Source organism: Dasypus novemcinctus, chromosome 18 (genome assembly GCF_030445035.2).
Source record: "Dasypus novemcinctus isolate mDasNov1 chromosome 18, mDasNov1.1.hap2, whole genome shotgun sequence".
Lineage (NCBI taxonomy): Eukaryota > Metazoa > Chordata > Mammalia > Cingulata > Dasypodidae > Dasypus > Dasypus novemcinctus.
Window position 1 is genome coordinate 23,006,422 of NC_080690.1, and position 20,269 is coordinate 23,026,690.

Sequence of the window (20,269 nt, forward strand, 5' to 3'; positions counted from 1 at the left end):
TGGCTCACTCACACGGGCATTAGCACATTCTCAGCCGTTTATTCAAAAATCCTATACCTCAGACTACTTTTGGCCCCTGAACTAGGCCCTCAGTGCTCCTGGCATGGGGACCATGCAGCCTGATAAAGAGTCGCTCAGGGCCCAGCAACCTGTGGCCTCAAAGTCAGTGGCTATAACCGCTTCATCTGCCGCCGTTCCTGTCGGCGCTGCCGTTTCTCGTTGTGCTCTGGGGCTGGGGCACCACTGTCTGCTGTGAACCAGGGACCTAGCACATTTACCCACAGGAGGTAAAGGGCCCGGCCTGGAGCCTAAGAGAGAGAAGGTGACTTGAAGCCAGGTATAGGAATGGAAGATGGGTAGGTTGGATGCCCTAGCCCCTTCTTGGGAGCCCCATCCCATCTCCCTGCAGCCTACGTACCAGAAGCCAGAAGGACCAGATGTAGAGAGAGAAGCAGCTGAGCACCTGCACAATGGCTGTCAGTAAGATCACATCCTTAAGGTGCCTGTGAATAGAAGGGAGGTTTCAAGGGCCAAAGATTGTAGCTAGACCCCAGTTCGGCTCCGTTCCACCCTCCTTGAGCTGTGGGCAGCTGTAGGTCTTGGGTTATCTGGGCCTCTTGGCCCCAGCGTCCCAGTCCTGGGGCCGCTCACCTGGGCCAGCGGCGGGGGACACTCACTCTGCCATGCCCTGCTCCATGTTGAGGTCCATGCCACCATCCATCAGGGCCCCATCCTCAGAGAAGGCTGCACGTGCCATCGAGCTCATGGAATGGTAGCTGGCCCCATAGACTACCAGACTAAAGCCTAGGGCCATCTGCAGGGCAAGGAAGAGTGTGAAAGGCCAGCTACTGACTGTATGCACTCATCCCTTCCCACAATGGGGGGATACTTACCCAGGCCCAAAAAGAGGCAGATGAGTAGAAAAACACCAAGGTCACAAAGCAGTAAATGGCCTATAAGCAAATTCAGGGTCAGGTAGGTCAAAAGCCACCCCAAGCCATGGACTGTCCCCTAACCAAAAGTCCAGACTATGGGAGGAGCCAGGCTGCTTTTATAGGATGGGGAGAAAAGGGACCTGAAACCTGAGTACCTAGACTCCTCCTCTGATACCTAGGTCAACCCAGGAAAAAAGTCCCACTCTATTCAGAGTGGAGGGAGCAATCGAATCCAGCCTGGGCTCATACACTGACTTCTTTTTTACTGGAGTTTTCTTCTGAACTTGTCGCTGATACATCCCACCAGTCCCCCACAAAAGAGGGTTGAGGGCTGTGGAACTAGGGAAGGGCCTGGAAGTAAGGGCAGACACTTACATTGGCCCCCAGTATGATCCGCAAGTAGAATTTCAGGGTCTCTCTGTTCTCTTCAAATATCTGCTTCTTTCCTCTTGTGCCCACTTTGCCCTTGGGCTGCAGAGGGATGGTGAGATGCTGTCAGAGTCCTCCTCAGCCAGGGTCCTTTCCACTCCCGGACCAGTCTGGTTAGCTAAGAAGTTCCATCCGCACCCCAGCCAGTTCTCCATGGTATTCAAACCTAGCACGGGAATGTCCACCGCTCCTCCAGTTCATCCCACCTAGAACTGATCATTTTTCCAGCATCCCCAATTATCGCCTACTGTTTGCCCTGGAGCAATCCAACCCTAGGCTGATGCCGCCTCTGACTCCCCTGATAAGGTCCAGCTTTGAGTCAAAGCCCCTCTCCTGGGGAATTCCTGACTAGGGCTGAATGGGGACCCTCTTCGGCCTATGCTGGAGTAGCCCTAGTCTAGGCTGAAGCCCACCCTCATCAGGCCCCTCAGATCACTACCCTGTTCTGGTCCTGACAGGCCTAGGGAAGACTACCCCACCGGCACCAGTTATGGTACGGCCCTGCACCGTTGACACCCGCCCCCTCCGGCTCTCTAGTACTGTCCGGTCACAGGACAGCGCCTCCCTCCGGCCAACCCCGCATAACCTGATGTCCTTTCTCTGCTTTCAGACTCCCAGCCCCGGGGATGCTTTGCCGATGTGGACGCAGTCCTACCTGCCCTACTCACCGCCATGGTGCAACGCAAATACCCAGCCAGGGGAAGAAGGGAGAGCGACCGAAACTGCAGATAGTAGGTAACACATCGGCAGAGCAGCGCTTCCGGTGCGGACCAAAGTCGTCACAACTGGGACGGGAATGGAACGGAAGTGGAGTCCGCTTCCTTCCTAAGCTCCGCCCTACAGCCGGTAGGACTACATTTCCCAGAAAGCGTTGCGCGGGGGCGGAGGCGGCAGGGATTGCGATGGCGGAGTCGCTACCCCTGGAGGTGAGAGGAGACCGCCCTCAGGCCTAGCTCGGGACAGGCCCCGCCTTCAGGGTCCCGGGCTGTGGGGAGGGGCTGTCAAACAGCTCGCCCGGCCCCGCCCGCCTGGCAGAAACGACCCGCCGGGCGGACCCCGGGACCTGCAAGCTTTTGGGTAACGGCCCCACCTTTGGGCCACTCCGTCCCTTCGCTTAGGAGAACATCATTTCCTTCCCCATCGGCCCCAGGTGATGCTCTGTCACTTTGGTGGCAACAGACTCTGCCTGCCCTCCTTCCTTTGAAATGGCCGCCCCTCCCATCAGTTCTGGAAGATGTCTGCTCTACCCCATCGTTGCCGAAGGGTAACTGATCTTATCCCTGTTGTCCCTTGTAATGGTTCCATTCCATTCGTCCCGAGAGCTGGCTAACCCCTTCTCTTGACGGTGGGAGACAGACCGCGCCCCACCCCATCAAGTCCGAGGATGGTCGCTGAGTTTCTTCAGCGAAGACAGGAATTCTCCCACTCTTTTGACCCCTAGTGATGGCCGCCCTGACCTCGACCCGTTGTGATGTCTGCATCCTGTCTTTAGCTTGGAGCAAAATAGCTTTGCCCCTGTCAGCCAGCTGGAGGGATAACATGTTTTTTCCCCAGTGTCCTCTTGGGGTAGCCTCTTCATCCCTTTTACCCTGGGAGTTGGCACCCCCTACCCTTGCCCACGGAAAACAGACTGTCCTTTCCCCCATTGGTTCTGGAATGCAGCTTCCTCCTCTTAGCAAGAGTAGGCCTGCTCTCACCCCAGTGAGCATGCTGGGATGGTATTCCTTTTCCGCTTTGGCCCCAGAAGGTATCCATTCCATCCCCATGGGCCCAGGGATGACAGATCATGTATCTACTAGCCCCTGGGGATGGGATTCATGGGATGGCCACTCCATCCTTAGTGCTGCCTCCTCTAGCCCCTCTAGGAAGAAGAGAAGCCTCTCTTCTCAGTTCAAGAAATGGTGTTTCCTCCCCTCAGTGAGGACGGGCTTGCTCCCCTCTCCCTTTACTCATTGAGTTGGCTGCTCAGCTCCAGAAGACAGCCTGGCCACTATCTTACCTTCGCTCAGACAGGTTGCCCTGCCTCCCTCTGGGGATGGGGGCTTAGTTAGTCCCAGAGCCCATCAGTGTTCTTTTCTCCATGTCTAGTCTCTATGGCCCTGAAGGCTATTCTCACAAGTCATTATCCTCAGTAATGATCTGCTTTCTTTGTCCACCCTTCCTTGAGCGAATTTTTGGTGAAATTGGTTAGAGAACTGGGTCCTTGTCCATCCTTTTTTCAATCCAGTAAGTATTGACTGAGTACCTTCTCAGAATCAGAGAAGGGAAGGAGAAATTAGAATGGACTGGTGAGGTCTGGTTTAAGGAAGAACATTCCAGGAATGAGGACCACATAGGCAAAAGGAAATAGACATGCTGTGTTTGTAGGACATTAGGGAGACCCGGCTGGGGAAGTTCTAGGATCAGTAGGCCCATATGGTCATGGAGGCCTGGAAGTGCTGACCCAGGAGTGGAGATACTGTCTTGAGGATACTGAGAAACCCTAAAGGTTTACATCAGGGGTATATTGGGACTGAAAACTGTGTTTTAGGAAAATTAATCTTGTGACAATGTGCAGAATGGACTAGCAAGGATGAGCCTAAAGGCAGGGAGGTCAGGTGGGAGATGGTGGAAGAAATCCAGGTGTGGGGTGATGAAGATCTGAGTGCTAAGGTGGTGATGTTTCAAAGAATGACGTTTTAATCGTAGAAACCATTTATGGAACATCTAGGTGCTGAGCACATTATTTATATATATAAATGGTCTAGATTTTTAACATATCCATTTTACAGGTATGGAAATTGTGGCTCAAAAAGGTCAAGTAAATGCCCAAGATCACACAGGTCACCTACCTAGGAAGTAGTGGAGCAAGGATTTGAGGGAATCTAAGTTAGCCTGGTCTGAAGCCTGTGCTTTACACCTGTGTCTGGGAGTTAGGGACAGAAGAGCATGAGGAGATCTTCAGATGGGGTGCAGTGAAGGCGAAAGTTGGGAGGAGGAGCTGTTTTGGACTCAGGGCAGATTATGATTTGTATTTGGATGTGCTGAGATTAAGGTGATGGTGAAACATTTGGGTAAAGAATCTAGAGGACAGTTGGTGATACTGGACTTGGGTGGTAGGATAATGTAGGGATATTGAATTACTGGTTTTTCCTATAGAGTAACTGTTGAAGCCATGCAAATTAATTGATTATCCTGGAAAGTGAACAAAAACCAAAAGACTGAGGACCAAGCCCTGGGAGCACAGAAGAATCCAGAAACTGAGCAACTGGAGTCCTTGGTAGAGCTCTAGAAAACACAGTATTATAGGATTCTAGCAGGGAAGAGTCCAAAAGAAAATAATAATTAGTATGAAATTCTTCCCAGTCTCACACTAGTGCCATATAGGGCCTCCAACCTCACAACCCCCAGCCTCAGACAGTGTAGGTGAGGCCAGAGTCTGAGACTCCCAGGCTGGGTTTTACAAGGGTCATATCTTAACAGGCAGCTGAGGAGGGGAGGTGACAGTGGAAAGGTGGGGAAAGGGCATGTTCCCAGAGCCTGATCTATGAGGCCAGGAGAAAGAAGTGTGGCTTCCAGAGGATCAGAGGACAAGAACACGCGACTGGAATATGGAAAGAATTAAGAGAGTTATTTTGCTTTTCTTGTTAAATCAATGAGAGACCACCCACCTAAATTGTGAAAGGAGAAAGAACTAGAGGAAATAAACAATATTAACAGGTACTTGATATGTTCCAGATCCTAGAGGAAATAAACAATATTAGCAGGGTACTCTATATGTTCCAGATCCTATGTAAGCTACTTTCCTATGTTAATTTAATCTCACAACAACCCATTTAAATCTCACTACCTTTGCCATTTTACAAGTAAGGAAAACAGGGCTCAGAGAAATCAGTTGACAGAGTAAAGATTCAAACGAAGTTTATCTGACCCCAGTGCCCAGGCTTTTTCTATCAATCTGGGCAGGAAGTTTAATTTTCTCATTCGAGACAAGCTTGCACCCAAAGAGGACTAGGGAAGGTTTGTTCACAGTAACAACAGAGGAGAAGTGAATTCTCTCTCTGTTAAGCTTAGAACTAAGATGAACTAGTTCCCTAAGACCCACTGCTCTCTTAGCTGGAGTAGGTTCCAAAGGCCCGCAGCTCTAACAGCCCCCAATGCCCTGTCTTTTTCCCTCAGATGCTCACGTATATTCTGAGCTTCCTACCTCTGTCTGATCAGAAAGAGGCCTCTCTCGTGAGTCGGGCTTGGTACTCTGCAGCCCAGAATGCCCTGCAGGAGGTAAGGTGCCCAGCCTAATCTAGCCTGTTGTCAGTTGTCTCTCACTTCAGTTTGCTTATGGACCTGCTCGTCCGTACACCCATCCGTCTGTCCATCCATCCATCCATCTGTTGAGCTCATGTTTACTGAGTACCTGCTTGGTTCCAGGTATAGTGCTCAGGCTGTCTTGAGGAATAAGACATAGTTCCCTTCCCCAAGGCACTCACGGTCCTGCAGAGGAGAAAGATGAGCATGTGAATAATCACACTGTCCTGTGTCGGTGCTAGCACACTGAAGTGAAAGGGTGCCTCGGGAACAGGAAGGACATGAGGAGGACTGGCTGAGTCAGGGAAGGCTTCCTGAAGGAATGAAATGTGGAGGAAGGTTGATTTTCTAGGACTGGTATCAGCACAGGTGAAGGCACCAAGGGTAGGGTAGAAGAGTTCTGGAAACAACCACCCAAGGAACTCCATATGATTTGGATGGAGAGGGCCAAAGTTGGAGGAGAGGAGGCTGGAAGGGAGTCAGACTGTAAACTGGCAGGTATGCCAAAGGCTTTCTCCTGATTGCCATAGTGGAGCCTTTAAAGGATTTTTAAGGCAGGGAAGTGACATGATGTGATTTGTGTTTTAGAATTCTGCAGTGCAGAGTAGACTGGAGAGGGAGAAACTGAGTGTAGGAAGATAGCTCAGCCAGGAGGTGAATGCAGTTTGTAATGCAAGCTGTGATAGCTCATTGTTCTAATTTTTATTTCTTTGATTGTTATTGAGGTTGAACAGTTTTTCTCATTTGTTGGCCACATGTATTTCTCCCTTTTGTTTATTTATGTTCTTTGTCCATTTAACTACTGGAGTCTTAGTATTTTTCTTATCAATTTGTATGAACTTTTTATATATTAAAGACATTAATCTTTTGCATATTTATTGATATATTTCTAGTATATTTGCCTTTTGATTTGTAGATACGTGTTTATTTATAAGGTTCAGAAGTTAAATTTATATGTTGTTGATTCAGAACAGCTTGTTCTTTTGTATATCTTCCATTGTGTTTTATTTATTTTAAGATTCATTTTTTAAATTTACTTCCTCCCTCCATTGTTTGCACTTGCTGTCTGCTCTCTGTGTCTATTTGTTGTCTGCTCGTCTTCTTTTTTAGGAGGCACTGGGAACTGAATGCAGGACCTCCCATGTAGGAGGGAGGTGCCCAAGCATTTGAGCCACCTTTACTCCCAGTTTTTTGTGTCTCTCATTGTGTTTCCTCCTTGTGTCATCTTATTATGACAGCCCCACACTGTCTTGCTCATCTTCTTTAGGAGGCACTGGGAACTGAACCTGGAACCTCCCATGTGGTAGGCAGGTGCCCAACTGCTTGAGCCACATCCACTTCCTTCTATTGTGGTTTTTTTCTTTTTGTTATTCTTGTTGTTTTTGCAGTGTGAGCCAGCTCTCTGCAGCATGGGCTAGCTTGCCTTCACCAGGAGACCCTGGGAATCAAACCCGGGACCCTCCATAGGGGTAGCTGGGAGCCAGTTGCTTGGGCCACATCTGCTTCCCCCATTGTGTTTTAAAATTCCTTTGCCTCTTCAGAGATTTGATAAATATACCCTCACATTTGTCTTGTTTCATAGTTTAAATTTTTATGTTAATGTTTTTGTTTGTGACATTTATTTTGACTTATGTTATTAGGTAAGAAGCTAATTATTTTTCAGATAGCCCAAATACCATTTATGCATATTTCCCCTTACCAGCCTCTGGGTTGAAATTCCTCCTTTGTCATGTATTTAAATGTGAATTTGTAGGTAGGATCTGTTGTCAAGTTACCAATGCAGTGTCACTGAGCTCACAGTTTACAGGAATTTGGTTTGGGGCTTGTTGAAGTTGGTGTGTGAGACATGCAGATAGTGAGGTCCAGTTGGTGGTTGGATTTCTGGGTCAGGCATTCAAGGGAGGGGTCTGATCAATAAAGGTAGACTTTTGTCATTAAAGAATGAGGGAGGGTGCATAAGGAGTCTAGGAAAGCAGGCCCAGGAAATGCCCCAGGGTGTGGGGAGGGTGCAGAGGGAGGGCGACCCCAGTCTCAGGGTGTGGCAAGGAGACCCCTTCGGAGGTGGTTGAGGAGACAGACCCTAGAGAGCACTTAAAGGATCAAGTGGATGACTAACAGTGTCAAATCTCACAACGGACTAAGCAAAACGGAGAACAGTGTTCATGGTATTTAATATCTAGGGAGGCCACCAGTGGCCTCGGCAACATCTGGCATCTGGGAAAAAAAGCCAGGTGGTTTGAGGAGTGAATGAGAGAAGAAAGGAAGTGTAGAGAGTAAACTCACTTGCAAGAAATTTAATTGTGAAAGGAAGGAAATAAATAAAGCAATAATGAGAGGTTGAGGTGGGCTTGACAAAGTTTTTTTTTCCCCTTAAACTCTTTAGTTTAAAATAAATTCAAACTTATAGGAAAGTTGCAAAAATAATAAAAATCCCACAGAGGACTCCAATGAACCCCTCCCCCCCAAATACCCAGATCCAATTTTAGCATTTTGCCACATTTATATCATTCTATTTACCCATCTATCTTCCTATTTATCTATCAGTTTTCTAAACATTTGAGAGTAGATTGTATACATAATGCTCCTTGAACACGTTTAACACTTCTATGCACATTTCTTAAGAGCAAGGATATTCACTTATGTAATGGCTTTAAGTATAGTTATCAAATTCAAGAACTTTAACATTGAGATAAAACTTTGCCAAAAGGTTTTCAATTGGGAGAAAACTCCCACGTGTCATTATGCTGAAGCAAGCTGGTCACTAGAGAGGAGGTGTGAATGGAGGGAGTACAGGAAGGATACGGATGGCCCCGAAGTTGGTGGCAGAGACAGTGGCAGAGGAGGGCTCCAGCATACAGGGCTTGATCTTGGATAGCAGGATGTCACCTCTCCTCCTGTGGAAGTGGAAGGGTGGGGGTAGAAATGTGGAGAGGTTTGCTGAGGAAGTTCCTGCAAATTTCCTTCAGGATGTTTATCAAGGAAGTTCCTGCAAAGAGTGGCCTCTTTGCTCTGTGAATTTAGAGGCCAAGTTGTCTCAAGGGAATGAGGAGAGAGGTAGAGGCTTCAAGCAGAGGCTGGGAATAGTCCCAGGCAGAAGGAGGACTGAAAATTGCCAGAGCGCATGGGGAGGCAGCGAGCAGTGGGGGAAGGCCTCCACCTCTCGGGTGCCCATGCTGCTGCTCTGTGCCTGGCAGCGGGCTGGGCCCTGGGCATTCAGGGCTGAGAAAGACATAGCACTCAGGGAGTTTGTGGTGAAATAAGGGGAAACCAACACAAGCAAAAAGGGGATGGTGTGTGAGGCAGCTTGGGGGTGCAGAGAAAGCATTCAGAACAGCTGCGAGGAGAAGGGGATGCTTGGGCTGAATCTCAAGAAAGGAATCCATATTTCCTAAATAGACAGATAGGAGTAAGGAAGAGCAAAATCTCCCTCCCAAACAGATAAAGCCCCTGAGCAGAGGCATGGAAGCATGAAGATGATCAGAAGTTGGCATTCCCAGAGCTGGGGTGGCGGGGGTGAGGGGAGGCTTGAGAAGAGCTAAGGCTGAAGAAGTAGGCAGGAGTCTGACCTAGGAGGTCTTGACCATCAGCTAGGAAGCTTAGCCTCTGTCCTGTAGAATTGGACAGCCATCCAAGAATTTGAAGAAGAGTCAGATTTGCCTAAAAAGATGGGAGTGGGAGAGACAGAGGCCAGGACCAAAGCAGAAGCAGTGAGGGTGGAGCAGAAGAACATATTTCAGTATATCAAGGAAATGGAATAGAAGGGACTTTGTGTCATTGTGGATGTTGGGGGGAGGGGAGGAAGAGTCTAAGATGACTCTCAGATTTCTAACTTGGGTGACTTAGTGAAGTGGGTGGGAGTTTTTTTGCTTTTTTGTTTTTCTTTTTTAAGATTTCTTTCTTTCTTTCTTTCCCCTTACCCTGCCCCAGTTGTCTGTTCTCTGTGTCTATTTGCTGCGTGTTCTTCTTTGTCTGCTTCTGTTGTTGTCAGCAGCACAGGAATCTGTGGTTTTTTTTGTTGCGTCATCTTGTGTCAGCTCTCCATGTGTGTGGCGCCATTCCGGGGCAGGCTGCACTTTCCTTCGCGCTGGGTGGCTCTCCTTATGGGGCGCACTCCTTGCGCATGGGACTCCCCTACATGGGGGGCACCCCTGCATGGCAGGGCACACCTTGCACGCATCAGCACTGCACGTGGGCCAGCTCCACACGGGTCAAGGAGGACCAGGGTTTGAACCGCGAACCTCCAATGTGGTAGATGGATGCCCTAACCACTGGGCCAAGTCCACTTCCCAGAGTTTTTTTTTAAAGATTTATTTTATATATTTCTCTCCCCTTGCCTGCCCACCCCGCCCCCGCCCCGTTGTCTGCTCTCTGTGTCCATTCCCTGTGTGTTCTTCTGTGTCCACTTGCACCAGGAATCTGCATCCTTTTTTTTGTTGCATCATCTTGCTGTGTCAGCTCTCCATGTGGCACCACTCCTGGGTGGGCTATGCTTTTTTTTTTCACGCAGGGCAACTCCTTGTGGGGTGCACTCCTTGTGCATGGGGCACCTCTTTGTGGGGCGCCCCTGCATGGCATGGCAGCACTGCGCATGGGCTAGTTCACTACACAGGTCAGGAGGCCCTGGCAATTGAACTCTGGACCCTCCATATGGTAGACGGATGTTCTATCAGTTGAGCCACATCCATTTCCTGGGTGAGAGTTTAAGAGGAGCATATTTGGGGGGATGAGATGGTAAACTGAGATTTGGGGGTGTTGTTTGGGTATATCTGGAGCTAGGTCCATCAGGCAATGGACCACCAAGTTCTGGTGTTCAGGAAAGAGGCGTGGGCTAGAAATAAAGTAGCTGGGAATGATGGTCCCATGGGACAAAATGCAGTCTGAGCCAGGGTGCACATTGGGGGGGGGGAGGTTGTATGTCCTGGGGTGGAACAATGCATGGGGAACCCACTGGTCTGTAGGATGGGTCTCTTCTTTGGTTACTCCACAAGAGGCCAATGGGGAGGAAGCTGGAAGGTGGAAGGAAAACAAAGAGGGAAGCGTTGCAGAACTCCCAGTGGGAGCTAGCAGCCAGGTGAGCCTGGCCATCCCTGTCAGGTGGCATGGCAGAGAGGACCCTTGTGGGAGGTCTGCAGAGAAGCCCCAAGATGTTGATGAGCCAGCTGGAGGGGAGCTGTTCCCAGGGGCAGGGCCTAGAAGGGTAAATAGGGGAAGCAGCTGATGAGCAGACAACAGGTATGCCCATGTGCTTTCAAGAAGAGTGTCTGTAGAAGGAAGGGAAGAAACCAGAGAGGTAGGAAGAGGGGTGCAGGATCAAGGGAGGCTTTTCTTTGTTAAGACTCTGGAATGCTTGTGGACTCTGAGGCAGGAGCAGTGAATGGACAGAGACAGCAGGGATGGTTCTCAGAGAAGGTGGGGACAGGCTCCTGGGCCAAGAGTAGGGGATCATCTTGAACCAAAAAAAGCCAGAGGAGGAGGAGATTAGGATGGGTCCTGCCGGGAGTAGGTTGGTGGATGTGAGCAGGAAAAAAGGAGAGAATGCCCATCCATGGCTTTAATTTCTTTTGGAAGCAGGTCAGGTCAACTCTGAGAAGGCTAGAGGGTGCTGCAGTGGGGTCAGGGGCTGGAGAAAGCCTATGGGGGATGAGAAGAGAGCTGGCAGGGGTAGGGGTGGGGACAGCCAAGGCTGAGGGTGCAGGCCAGAGGGGAGACCCTGCATCCCCAGCGCAGACCCAGAGGAGGCGCTGGTCTGCCCTCAGAGAATCGGCCACAACATGAGGGATGGCAAGGAGGGCACTGGGGAGGGTAGTTGAGGGAGGCCCCTCGAAGTCCCACAAAGAAAGAGAAAGCAGAGGAAACAAGGGGGGCAGTCAGGCCCGGGGGATATCAGTGAGATTTGAATAGGAATCAGGGAGTGAGGGAGCAGAAGGGGCAGAGTTGGGAATCCACCATTTTAGATCTGGGCTATTCTAGTTAACCTTGAGCTTCAGATAGAAGGTTGAAGGAGCGTTTGGTGCCTCCACAAAACTCACCCCCACTTGGTGTGCAAGCACTGGGCAGCCAGGCCTGATCCCCAGCATCTAGGGCCCTGCTGATAGCCCACCTCCACCACAGCCCAGAGAGCAGTCTGCAGAACCCTCCTGGCAGGAGTCATCTCTCAGTACCAAGGTGTGAGCAGGTCGATAAGGAGGTGGCATCCTCCAGCTGTAGGTGCTCAGCAAGATCAAGGCACTTCTGGCTGACCAAGGTCAAGCTGGGGCCTGGGCCTCACCAGGCCAGGCTACACTGCTGGACTTGGTGATTTCCTATTCCCCACTGTTCACTGAATCCCCATTTTCCTCAGATAAGAAAGCAAACAAAGGCCCTTTCTGGAGGGAGCCTGTTGCAGGGCTAGTTACCATGAAATAAGAATTCACAACAGCCCAGCTTCTGTGTTCTGGCTCCTTCTGCTGCCTGAAGGCCGGGTAGAGCCTCTGAAAATGATGCCCGAGGCTCCTCTCTAGAGACAAAACCCTCGACAGCCTTCTGAGGAGAACGGAAGCTCTCCTGGTAGACAGACAGGGGGCCCATTTTCTCGGTCAGGTGGGTTTCCACATTTGCACACATGCCTGCAGTCTCAGTGTGGGGCTTCACTAGGTATAACCAAATCCTGGCCTTCTAGAATCAAGGGAGGTGTGTCATTTTCAGCAGGTTGAGGGCACTTCCCAAGTGATTTTGCTCTAATGTGCCAGCATTGGGAAAGGAGGAGAGCAGGGGGCTAGTTGGTCCCTCTGGGTGGGGCGGCTGAAGCTGGAGAACTGCCCTTACAGTCTTCTGCTGAGCCTCTAGGAGCATCTTCCTGAGGCCTAGGAAGGGGGAGTTTCCTATACCAGGGCCAAAGACCAGAGCCTCGGAGCTCCGCTTCTGCCTGCTGCTCTGCTATCCCCCCCTCCTCTGGTGACACATACCCTAAAGGCTGCTCCTGGGCTCCTGCAGTTTGAGTCCAGATGACCTAAGGAACAGAGCAATGCCCCTGGGTGATGCTTTAGAGGCTTCCCTCTCTGCATCAAGAAAAAAGAGCAGAAAGTGGGTTGGGCCTCTCAATCCCTCATCCCCGAGAGCTGGAAGTCCTCAGGCCAGTCCCTGGCCTTTGCTACCACCAGCCAGCCCTGACTTGGGCTCTCGGGTGACTGCCAGTGTCCTCCCTCATCTGTTTACCTTGTTCTTAGGGAGGCAGTGGGAGACGAGACGGGAGCATCATCCAGCCGCCAGGTCTCAGGAAGGGAAAGGAGGAAGCCTGGACTCCTGCCGTCACAGCACTGGGGGGGAGGGCACCTGAGGACCTGCTGTCCCAGCAACCAGCACTGCCTTGCCTCCCCCAGCCAGGTTTCCTCTCTTCATCCTCAACTGAATCTTCTATCCTGCAGCCCTTGAAAATGGCTGGAGGCATTAACCTTCTCTTTCCCAAAGCTTTTCCCTCCCCCTCCCCACCCTCACACAGGGGGGTCTCTCCATCTCTCCTGAATCTTCCCCCTGCCCCACCTGTAGCCTTCCTGTCCCTGAGGCACTGCCCACGAGGAGGTTTGTGGGGTTTGTGGGGTGGTACTCTGTTCTTATCCACAAGGACCATGTTCCTGGGAAAGAGACCAGGGGATGATGCCCAAATCTAGCACACCCTCCTTCGCATGATGACAGCTGTGCCTGTGCAGACTGTGTTCAGGTGTCTTTCTGGAATAATCCTGCTGAGAATCTTGTAGGGGCGTAGAGCATGTGTAATTACCACTTCCTGATTCCCTTTTGATGGGGTTCTGTGGAATACAAGTAGGGAGCATCCACTTGGTTTTGCTAATACTGTCAGGATAGGTTTTTCAGGGAGCTTGCTTTCCTGGATCAGGATCTTTTTATTTTAAAAAAAATTTTTTTAGGATCATTTTGATACATTAAGACGAGGTTCTTTTGAGTAGCATCTGCTGGGAGTAAGGAAAGGGGATGAGGATTTAGAAGCCAAGCTCTTACCTGCCCCTCCCCCACAGGCCTGTCCACACAGATTGGGCCACCTTGACTTGGCTCCCTCTGGCTTGAGCTCAGGGACGGTTCTATGAAAACATCCCCTTAGCTGGGGTCTCCCCAAACTCCTACACAAACAAGTTTATTCCCCAGCACTTCAGCCCTGAGCTCACCTAGGTCCAACCCCATTTGTGGCCAAGCTTCCCTATTCCTCATGAAACAGCCCCACTTCCTTGGCACCTTAGATTTGTTCTCTTAGCACCTGCTACAGGAATGGGAGGCTTCTCCTTCCTTACCTGGACAGATGGGTGTCCTCCAGAGATGTGCCACAGGGATCACAAGCAAATCTTGAACTCTGGAGCATCCAGGGCCCAATACCAGGAGGCCCCATATGTCAGCTCACACACACACTTTCATCTAACACACAGAATTTTCTTGCAAACATTCATGAGTCTCAGACACACTCCGTGGCCAGCAGGGGCCCTAGGCCTCGCTGCCTGTCTCCAGCCACCTGACTCACGGGCAACAGGAGATGGTGAGTATCACCTACCTAGCTTCTTCCTGCCTTCAGCTATTCTGGGAGCTATTCATATGCTTTCAACAAGTGGGAGAGGCTGGTGGCTTAGCTTATGCTAAGCTCTGAGTCCCCTGTGCTAGGAGGCTAAGTTTAGGGCCTCTGGGCCTCCTTCTCATTGTCCCAAGGGTTGGGGGTCCACCATGCTTTGCCCTTCCACCCCCACCCTAGGCCTAGGGGCTCTCTTGGGCCCCTTCCCGGTCACACCCCAACCCTCCCACACTCAGCTCGCTAACTCTGCACTCTGGCATCCTTGAGCGTATCACTACCCTACTGCTCTCCCGATAGTCATCTCCCCTCGAGCCCAGTTTAACTTGTCTTCCCAACTCCCACTTGCCACCAGCCCCCCTCAACCACATATGATGTCACATGCTGTGGTGGGCCTCCATTGTGGAAGGGCCCAACTCTTGCCACCATACCCCATGCCCTGCTCCTGATCAAGCCAAAGGGCTAACTCCAGCTTGCTGCTCCCCTTAGGCAAACGTGCGGTACAACATCCCTGCGTCCTCTGCCTCCCTCCCGGCCATTAAGAGCCTGGGCCTCAGGGGCATCTCCTCTGTCAGCCTGACCAACCTGGACGGCTCTCCAGCTTCGCTCCAGGTGCTGCAGTCTGTTGCTTACCACCTGGGCCCACACCTGCAGAGCTTGTGCCTGAGTGGGGGCAGCCTCACGGAGGCCTCCTTCGTGGCCCTGATCCTAGGTTGCCCAGCCCTGCACAGTCTTGACCTCAGTGGCTGCAACAGCCTCTTCTCCTCGGGCACGCTGCTGGCTCAGCCCGAGACAGCACAGAGGGTTCGGGAGGCATTACGTGGCCTGCGTGAGCTCAGCCTGGCTGGCCTGCGGGACCTGGCCGACATCAGCTTCAACCGGCTCAGCAGCTGTGCCCCCAGCCTGGAGCGCCTCTCCTTGGCCTACTGCCACCTCACCTTCGAGCTCAGCCTGGCCCGCAGCTCCAGCAGCCCCCACGGCTCCTCCCGCTCCGTCCTCTCCTTCCGCAACCTGCTGCAGTTCGTGAAGGAGCGAGCTGGCAGGCTGCTGGCCCTGGACCTGAGTGGCACGGGCTTGCTGCCCGAGGCCCTGCAGGCCCTGGGCCAGGTGGCTGGGCTGCAGCTGCAGGAGCTGAGCCTGCACAACTGCCGGGACCTCTCCACAGAAGCCGTGGCCGCCTTCTGCCGCCAGCAACCATGCCTTACCTCCCTGGACCTCAGTGGCTGCTCCGAGCTGGCTGATGAGGCGCTCCTGGCCGTGAGCCGGAACCTGCGGCACCTGCAGCACCTGAGCCTGGGGAAGCTGCAGCGGCTGACGGATGCCGGCTGTGTGGCCCTCGGGGGCTTACAGGAGCTGCGGAGCCTAGACATGGCCGAGTGCTGCTTGGTGAATGGGCGGGAACTGGTCCAGGCCTTGGGCTCGCGGTGTGGAGCTCCCCCCCCACTGGCCTCCCTCCGCCTGGCCTACTGCTCCTCCCTCAAGGTGAGTGTCCCAGCCCCTTCCTTCCTCTCCAGGGCCAGGGGCTTGAGAACTGGGTGCATGGCACCAGTGTTTGTGTCCAAGGAAGAGTAGTAAGAACTGAGCTCGGGGCACAATGCTGCTGCCAGCCTCCTCCCTGCAGCCCCCACTGTGGGCCCATTTGGAGGGAGATCCAAGAGACAGGGCAGCTCAGGCCCAAGGTGGCCCAAGGCCCACATGCCAAGTGCTTGGTGCTACTGCAGTCTGGGTTAGGCGCTGCAGGCAGGCATTCTGGAGGCAGGGGAGACTGGTGAAAGGGTGATGGACCCAAGCCCCACAGTGAAAGGGCACCAAGGGTGCTATGGCAGGGCTGGAGGGGGGTCATGCAATATGGGAGCAGCAGGGTCATTTTTTGGCTGAAGCCAGTCCCCTGAGTAGGGCTCAGCCCTGTCCTCTGGATGGTCTCCATCTTGGCAACATCAGTTTGTCCTTTTGGTGAATTGATTCTTCAACATATCAATGTGAGCAGGGCACTCACAACCTAAAAAATGTCACTCAACGTTGTTTCCCCACCAGGGCTCTCCCAGCTGTCCCACTCCATCTTCCCTAGGCCACGAAGCTGCTCGCCTACTGTCCCTAGGGCTGACTCTCATGCCTCTGCACTCCCCTCTCTGCATCTCTGCCAGCCAGCTTTTTCTGCTCTGCCCTTAGCTCTTGCTTTGCCACTCACCATGACCTCACAGTTCTGGTTTAAATTCCCAAGGCAGTGTATCTGACTGGCTCAGCTTGAGTCAGATGTCCATCCTCGTTCCAATCAGATACAGTCAGGGGGCTGTGAGCATTGGCAGGGCAGGTACCTTAGAAGTTTCCACCTGCATCCTTTCTGTCCCAACCGTAGTCTAGGCCTTTACCCTCCAATCACCTCCTCTGATCTTCCATCCCCAGGGCCTGCCCTGTCCGCTCCATCCTCTAACTACCAGCACAGGGGCCATGTTGCTTCCCTCCTTGGACTCCTCTGGTAGCTCCCTAGTACCTGAGAATCGGAACCTTGGGCAGAACCTTCCTACTGACCCCTGCCAAACCTGACTTTCAGCCACATGCCCTGGTGACAGAGGTATAAACCACCTCTCCATCGCTGTACCCCTTCTCTACTTCCCTCCTAGGATGCCTCAGTGTTCTCCCTGATCCCAGTACTGGGCCCAAGCCTCAGGGTGCTAGACTTATCCTCCTGTGTGGCCCTCACCAACCGGAGTGTGCAGGCCATCTGCACCCACCTTACCCACCTCTCAGTCTTGCGCCTGGCTTGGTGCAAGGAGCTCCAGGACTGGGGGCTTCTGGGGCTGGAGGAGCCAAATGAGGAGCCTGCACAGGGGCCCCAGGTACGGGGACCCTCAAGGTCATGCAAGGAAGGGTGGTTGTTGGTCTTGGCTGCCTTCCTGTCCCTTTCAAGTCTCTCTCTAGGAGCACTTGAGGGTCAAACTCTGGGGAAATCTGAGAAGGGTTTCTTTCCACAGCATCAGGCCTCAGGCCTCAAGGAGTCCTCTCCCAAGCCACAGGGCCCCTCCTTGCTCATGTTGCAGGCCCTGCAGGAGTTGGACCTCACAGCCTGCAGCAAGCTGACCGATGCAAGTTTGGCCAAGGTGTGGGTTTGGGGGTATGGAAAGGGCTGAGGATCCTGGGCCTGGAGCCAGGAGTCTGGCTGACTTTTTCTCCTTGGCTTCTGCCACCTCCGCCACTCCTCTGGCTGGTTTTGGGAGATCTGGAAGGTACGATGCTACCCATCCCCATCCTTGCAGGTACTCCAGTTCCCCCAGCTGAGGCAACTGTCATTAAGCCTCCTGCCGGCACTCACAGACAAAGGCTTGGCAGCTGTGGCCAGGGGCTGTCCCAGCCTGGAACACTTGGCACTGAGTCACTGCAACCTCCTCAGTGATGAGGGCTGGGCCCAGGCAGTCGGCTCCTGGAGGAGGCTGCAGCACCTCAACTTGTCTAGCTGCAGTCAGCTCACAGAGCAGTGAGTGTCTGAGCAGCGATGCTGAGAGAGGGAGCCACGGTGCAGGGCCTGGGCTGGGCCCACTGTGGGGCAGGCACTCATGCCGGGCCTCCCTGCAGAACGCTGGATACCATTGGGCAGGCGTGCAAGCAGCTCCGCGTGTTGGATGTGGCTATGTGCCCCGGTATCAACATGGCTGCTGTCAGGCGCTTCCAAGCCCAGCTGCCCCAGGTGACCTGCGTCCAGTCCCGCTTCGTGGGAGGGGCTGACCTGACCCTAACGCTCTGAGGCCAGGTCAGCAACCCTTCACCTGATAGTCCCCCACACTGGCCTCTTGATCTGGAGTCTGACCAGTAACCCCTGCCGCCCTCTGCTACATGCCTCCAGAGCTCCTTTCCCAGAATTTGGGGGGGACTAAGGAGGGCAACCCAGGGGGCTTCCTGCCCATCTGCCCCACAGCCCTGCAGCAGCCTTCCAGCTACACATCTCAGGCCCTTAGACACACCAGCTCCTGCTCTCCTTCCTCAGCCCTGGTCTGGAGACCAGGCCCCCGGGTGTCTTGGGTGTGCTGCTGGGAAGGAGTAGCCCCTGTGCCTCTTGCTCTGCAACACTTCTCAGACCTAAGGCCTGTGCCCACCTTTGGCCCTTACAAGAGCTCTCCTGACCTCCAGAAGCACTGAACTATAGCAGCCAAGCCCTGGCCTTTGTTGTAAACACAAAAAAGATTAAAAATTCTAGATCTTAACTCGGTATCTGAAGGTCTCAGACTGAAGGGCCCCCTCCTCCCCATTCAGTTGAAGAGACCTAGTCCAGGCCAAGGGTGACTGTACAGAAAATGCCAGACAGAAAATGCCAGAGGCACAAAGGCATCTTCTTCCTCACACCCAGCCCAGTGCCCCACGGGTGCCCCCACACTGGCCCCAGGCTGCTTCCCACTGAGCTAACATCCAACCAGGTCCTAGCTTCTTCCCAAGACAGCAGGAGACCCCAGAGGCCTGGAGGTCTCTCCCAGCATATAAGCCCTGGGCAGCTCCTGCAGCGGAGGGACTCGTCCCAGCCAGACCCCAGGAGCATACTGATGGATGATACTGTGTCAGTGAGGCTGTCTTCCAAAAAAAAAAAAGGGATGAAGAAAGAGGACAGCATTTCTGCATAGAAAAGGCATTAGAGGTCATCTAGTTCAACCTTCTCAACAGTGCCAGTGACTTCAACAGCAGCTCTGAGGAGTCCGTCCTTCTGGCCCTCTCTGCAGCCATCACACTTTGTCCCTCTATCCGTTCATCAGTTCTAAGGGCAGCTAGCCGGAGCTCTCTGAGTGCCCACGGGTGCTGTGCTTTAAGTGGGGACCCAGAGGATGCAGAGCTCTCCCAGCTCCCGGGCCAGCAAGGAAGGTCAGTAAGCCAATAGGCAGTAGGCAGTCCAGTGTGCAGGGCATGAGAAACAGGCACCGGGGCAGTGGCCCATGGGAGCAGGAAGAAATAGGCTTTAAGGCTAGCAGCCCAAGGAAAGAATTGAGGCAGTGACAAACAGGCAGAAAGGGCCGTGGGGATGGATGCACAGAGGCAGGCCAGAACTGCGCTGGTGGGGGATGGGCAGGATGCCAACTGGAACCAAGTACTAAGAACCACAGGCACCCTGCTGGAGAAGCTGCACTCCAAAATGTCCTCAACCCAGCTAGCTCACCTCAGTGCTCAATCATGGTAATCATGACTTATTCTGTGGACACCGGGGAGATAACAAGAATAAAGGATGGGGGTGGTCTGTGTAATCAGATCATACTGATGTTTGAGAAAATAGTAGGGGCAGCGGGTATTGAGAGAACTAGAGAGGGTAAGACGGGAGGAAATCAGGTTTTTGCCAAGATGATGGTAGTCTGAACAAGGGAATGGAGACACTGAGAAGGAAGAATTGACAGGGTTGGGAGACCAGCTGTGTGTGGGATCCACCCCACCCTGTTCCACCTTGAACACAGTAACAGGCTACTCCAGCTGTGGTGGCAAGTCTTCAAACCCAGGCATGTGCGTGTTGGACCCTGGATGCTTGAGGGAGAAGGTCTGGTCTGGGGGCCTGACTGGAGAGAAGCATAGCTGGGATGGGGGAACAAGTGCTCTCCCAAGACACTGTCCAAAGAAGGTGCTATTTTAGCAGTTTTCAAGATAGTATGTTGACATTTAACACTGTCAAGGGTTACTTGAGGAGACATTGGGAAAGAGGCAGAGAAGCATGGAGAAGGAACTTAGAGGTGGTGGCACCCTGCAGCCTGCCCTGTGGGCTCCCACCAGCTGGCTTAAGAGGCATGGGATCAGTGACCGTGGCCGCTGAGCCGGGCCTCCACTGGGCCAGTACCCCTAGCTGCTCTGTCCCTCATGTCAGAGGCAGGGGCTCTGGCCTGCTGTGGCCTCCACCCGAGCCATGCTCCTGCAATGGGTTTTGATCAGAATGCAGGGAATCTGGCACTGAATTCCCTCTTGTCACTGTCAGCCCATAGCCTCCCACCAGCCTGCAGAGGCCTTTTTTTTTTTGCAGTACTGGAGCCAGGGATTGAATCCAGGACGTCATATATGGGAAGCCAGTGCTCAACCACTGAGCCACAATAGCTCCCCAGAGGCCTTTCTTGAGATTTGC

At 52.8% G+C, this 20,269-nt stretch overlaps 2 protein-coding genes across 4 annotated transcripts; one reads left to right on the plus strand and one right to left on the minus strand.

Moving 5' to 3' along the window:
- Nucleotides 1–19: 19 nt before the first annotated feature.
- Nucleotides 20–2,169, minus strand: TMEM208 (transmembrane protein 208). The gene is made up of 6 exons (XM_004460863.5): nt 2,033–2,169; nt 1,311–1,406; nt 894–953; nt 678–814; nt 419–503; nt 20–308 (listed from the first exon to the last, which is right to left on the minus strand). Exons 1-6 carry the CDS (start codon nt 2,036–2,038, stop codon nt 171–173), a joined length of 522 nt encoding a protein of 173 aa, XP_004460920.1. The 5' UTR covers nt 2,039–2,169; the 3' UTR covers nt 20–170.
- A 50-nt stretch (nt 2,170–2,219) lies between these two features.
- On the plus strand, nt 2,220–18,389 carry LOC101441901 (F-box/LRR-repeat protein 2). 3 transcript variants are annotated; one of them, XM_058279872.1, is made up of 7 exons: nt 2,220–2,290; nt 5,523–5,624; nt 14,683–15,675; nt 16,815–17,030; nt 17,166–17,291; nt 17,448–17,665; nt 17,764–18,389. In XM_058279872.1, the coding sequence occupies exons 1-7, from the start codon at nt 2,267–2,269 to the stop codon at nt 17,930–17,932; spliced, it is 1,848 nt and encodes a 615-aa protein (XP_058135855.1). In that variant the 5' UTR covers nt 2,220–2,266; the 3' UTR covers nt 17,933–18,389. The 3 variants fall into 3 exon arrangements, with proteins under 3 accessions (XP_058135855.1, XP_071065228.1, XP_058135853.1); XM_071209127.1 differs by adding an exon at nt 12,854–14,166 and having other exon boundaries at nt 2,235–2,290; nt 16,815–17,291; XM_058279870.1 differs by having other exon boundaries at nt 2,235–2,290; nt 16,815–17,291.
- Nucleotides 18,390–20,269: the final 1,880 nt, after the last annotated feature.

Bases quoted from the DNA above. Each gene is read 5' to 3' on its own strand.
- LOC101441901 (XM_058279870.1), top strand. From the start codon at position 2,267: ATGGCGGAGTCGCTACCCCTGGAG. The intron at 2,291-5,522 runs GTGAGAGGAGAC...TTTTTCCCTCAG, and splicing joins CGGAGTCGCTACCCCTGGAG to ATGCTCACGTATATTCTGAG. The intron at 5,625-14,682 runs GTAAGGTGCCCA...TGCTCCCCTTAG, and splicing joins CCCAGAATGCCCTGCAGGAG to GCAAACGTGCGGTACAACAT.
- TMEM208 (XM_004460863.5), bottom strand. The intron at 954-1,310 runs GTAAGTGTCTGC...ATTTGCTTATAG, and splicing joins GGATCATACTGGGGGCCAAT to GCCATTTACTGCTTTGTGAC. The intron at 309-418 runs GTACGTAGGCTG...TCTCTCTCTTAG, and splicing joins TCTGGTCCTTCTGGCTTCTG to GCTCCAGGCCGGGCCCTTTA.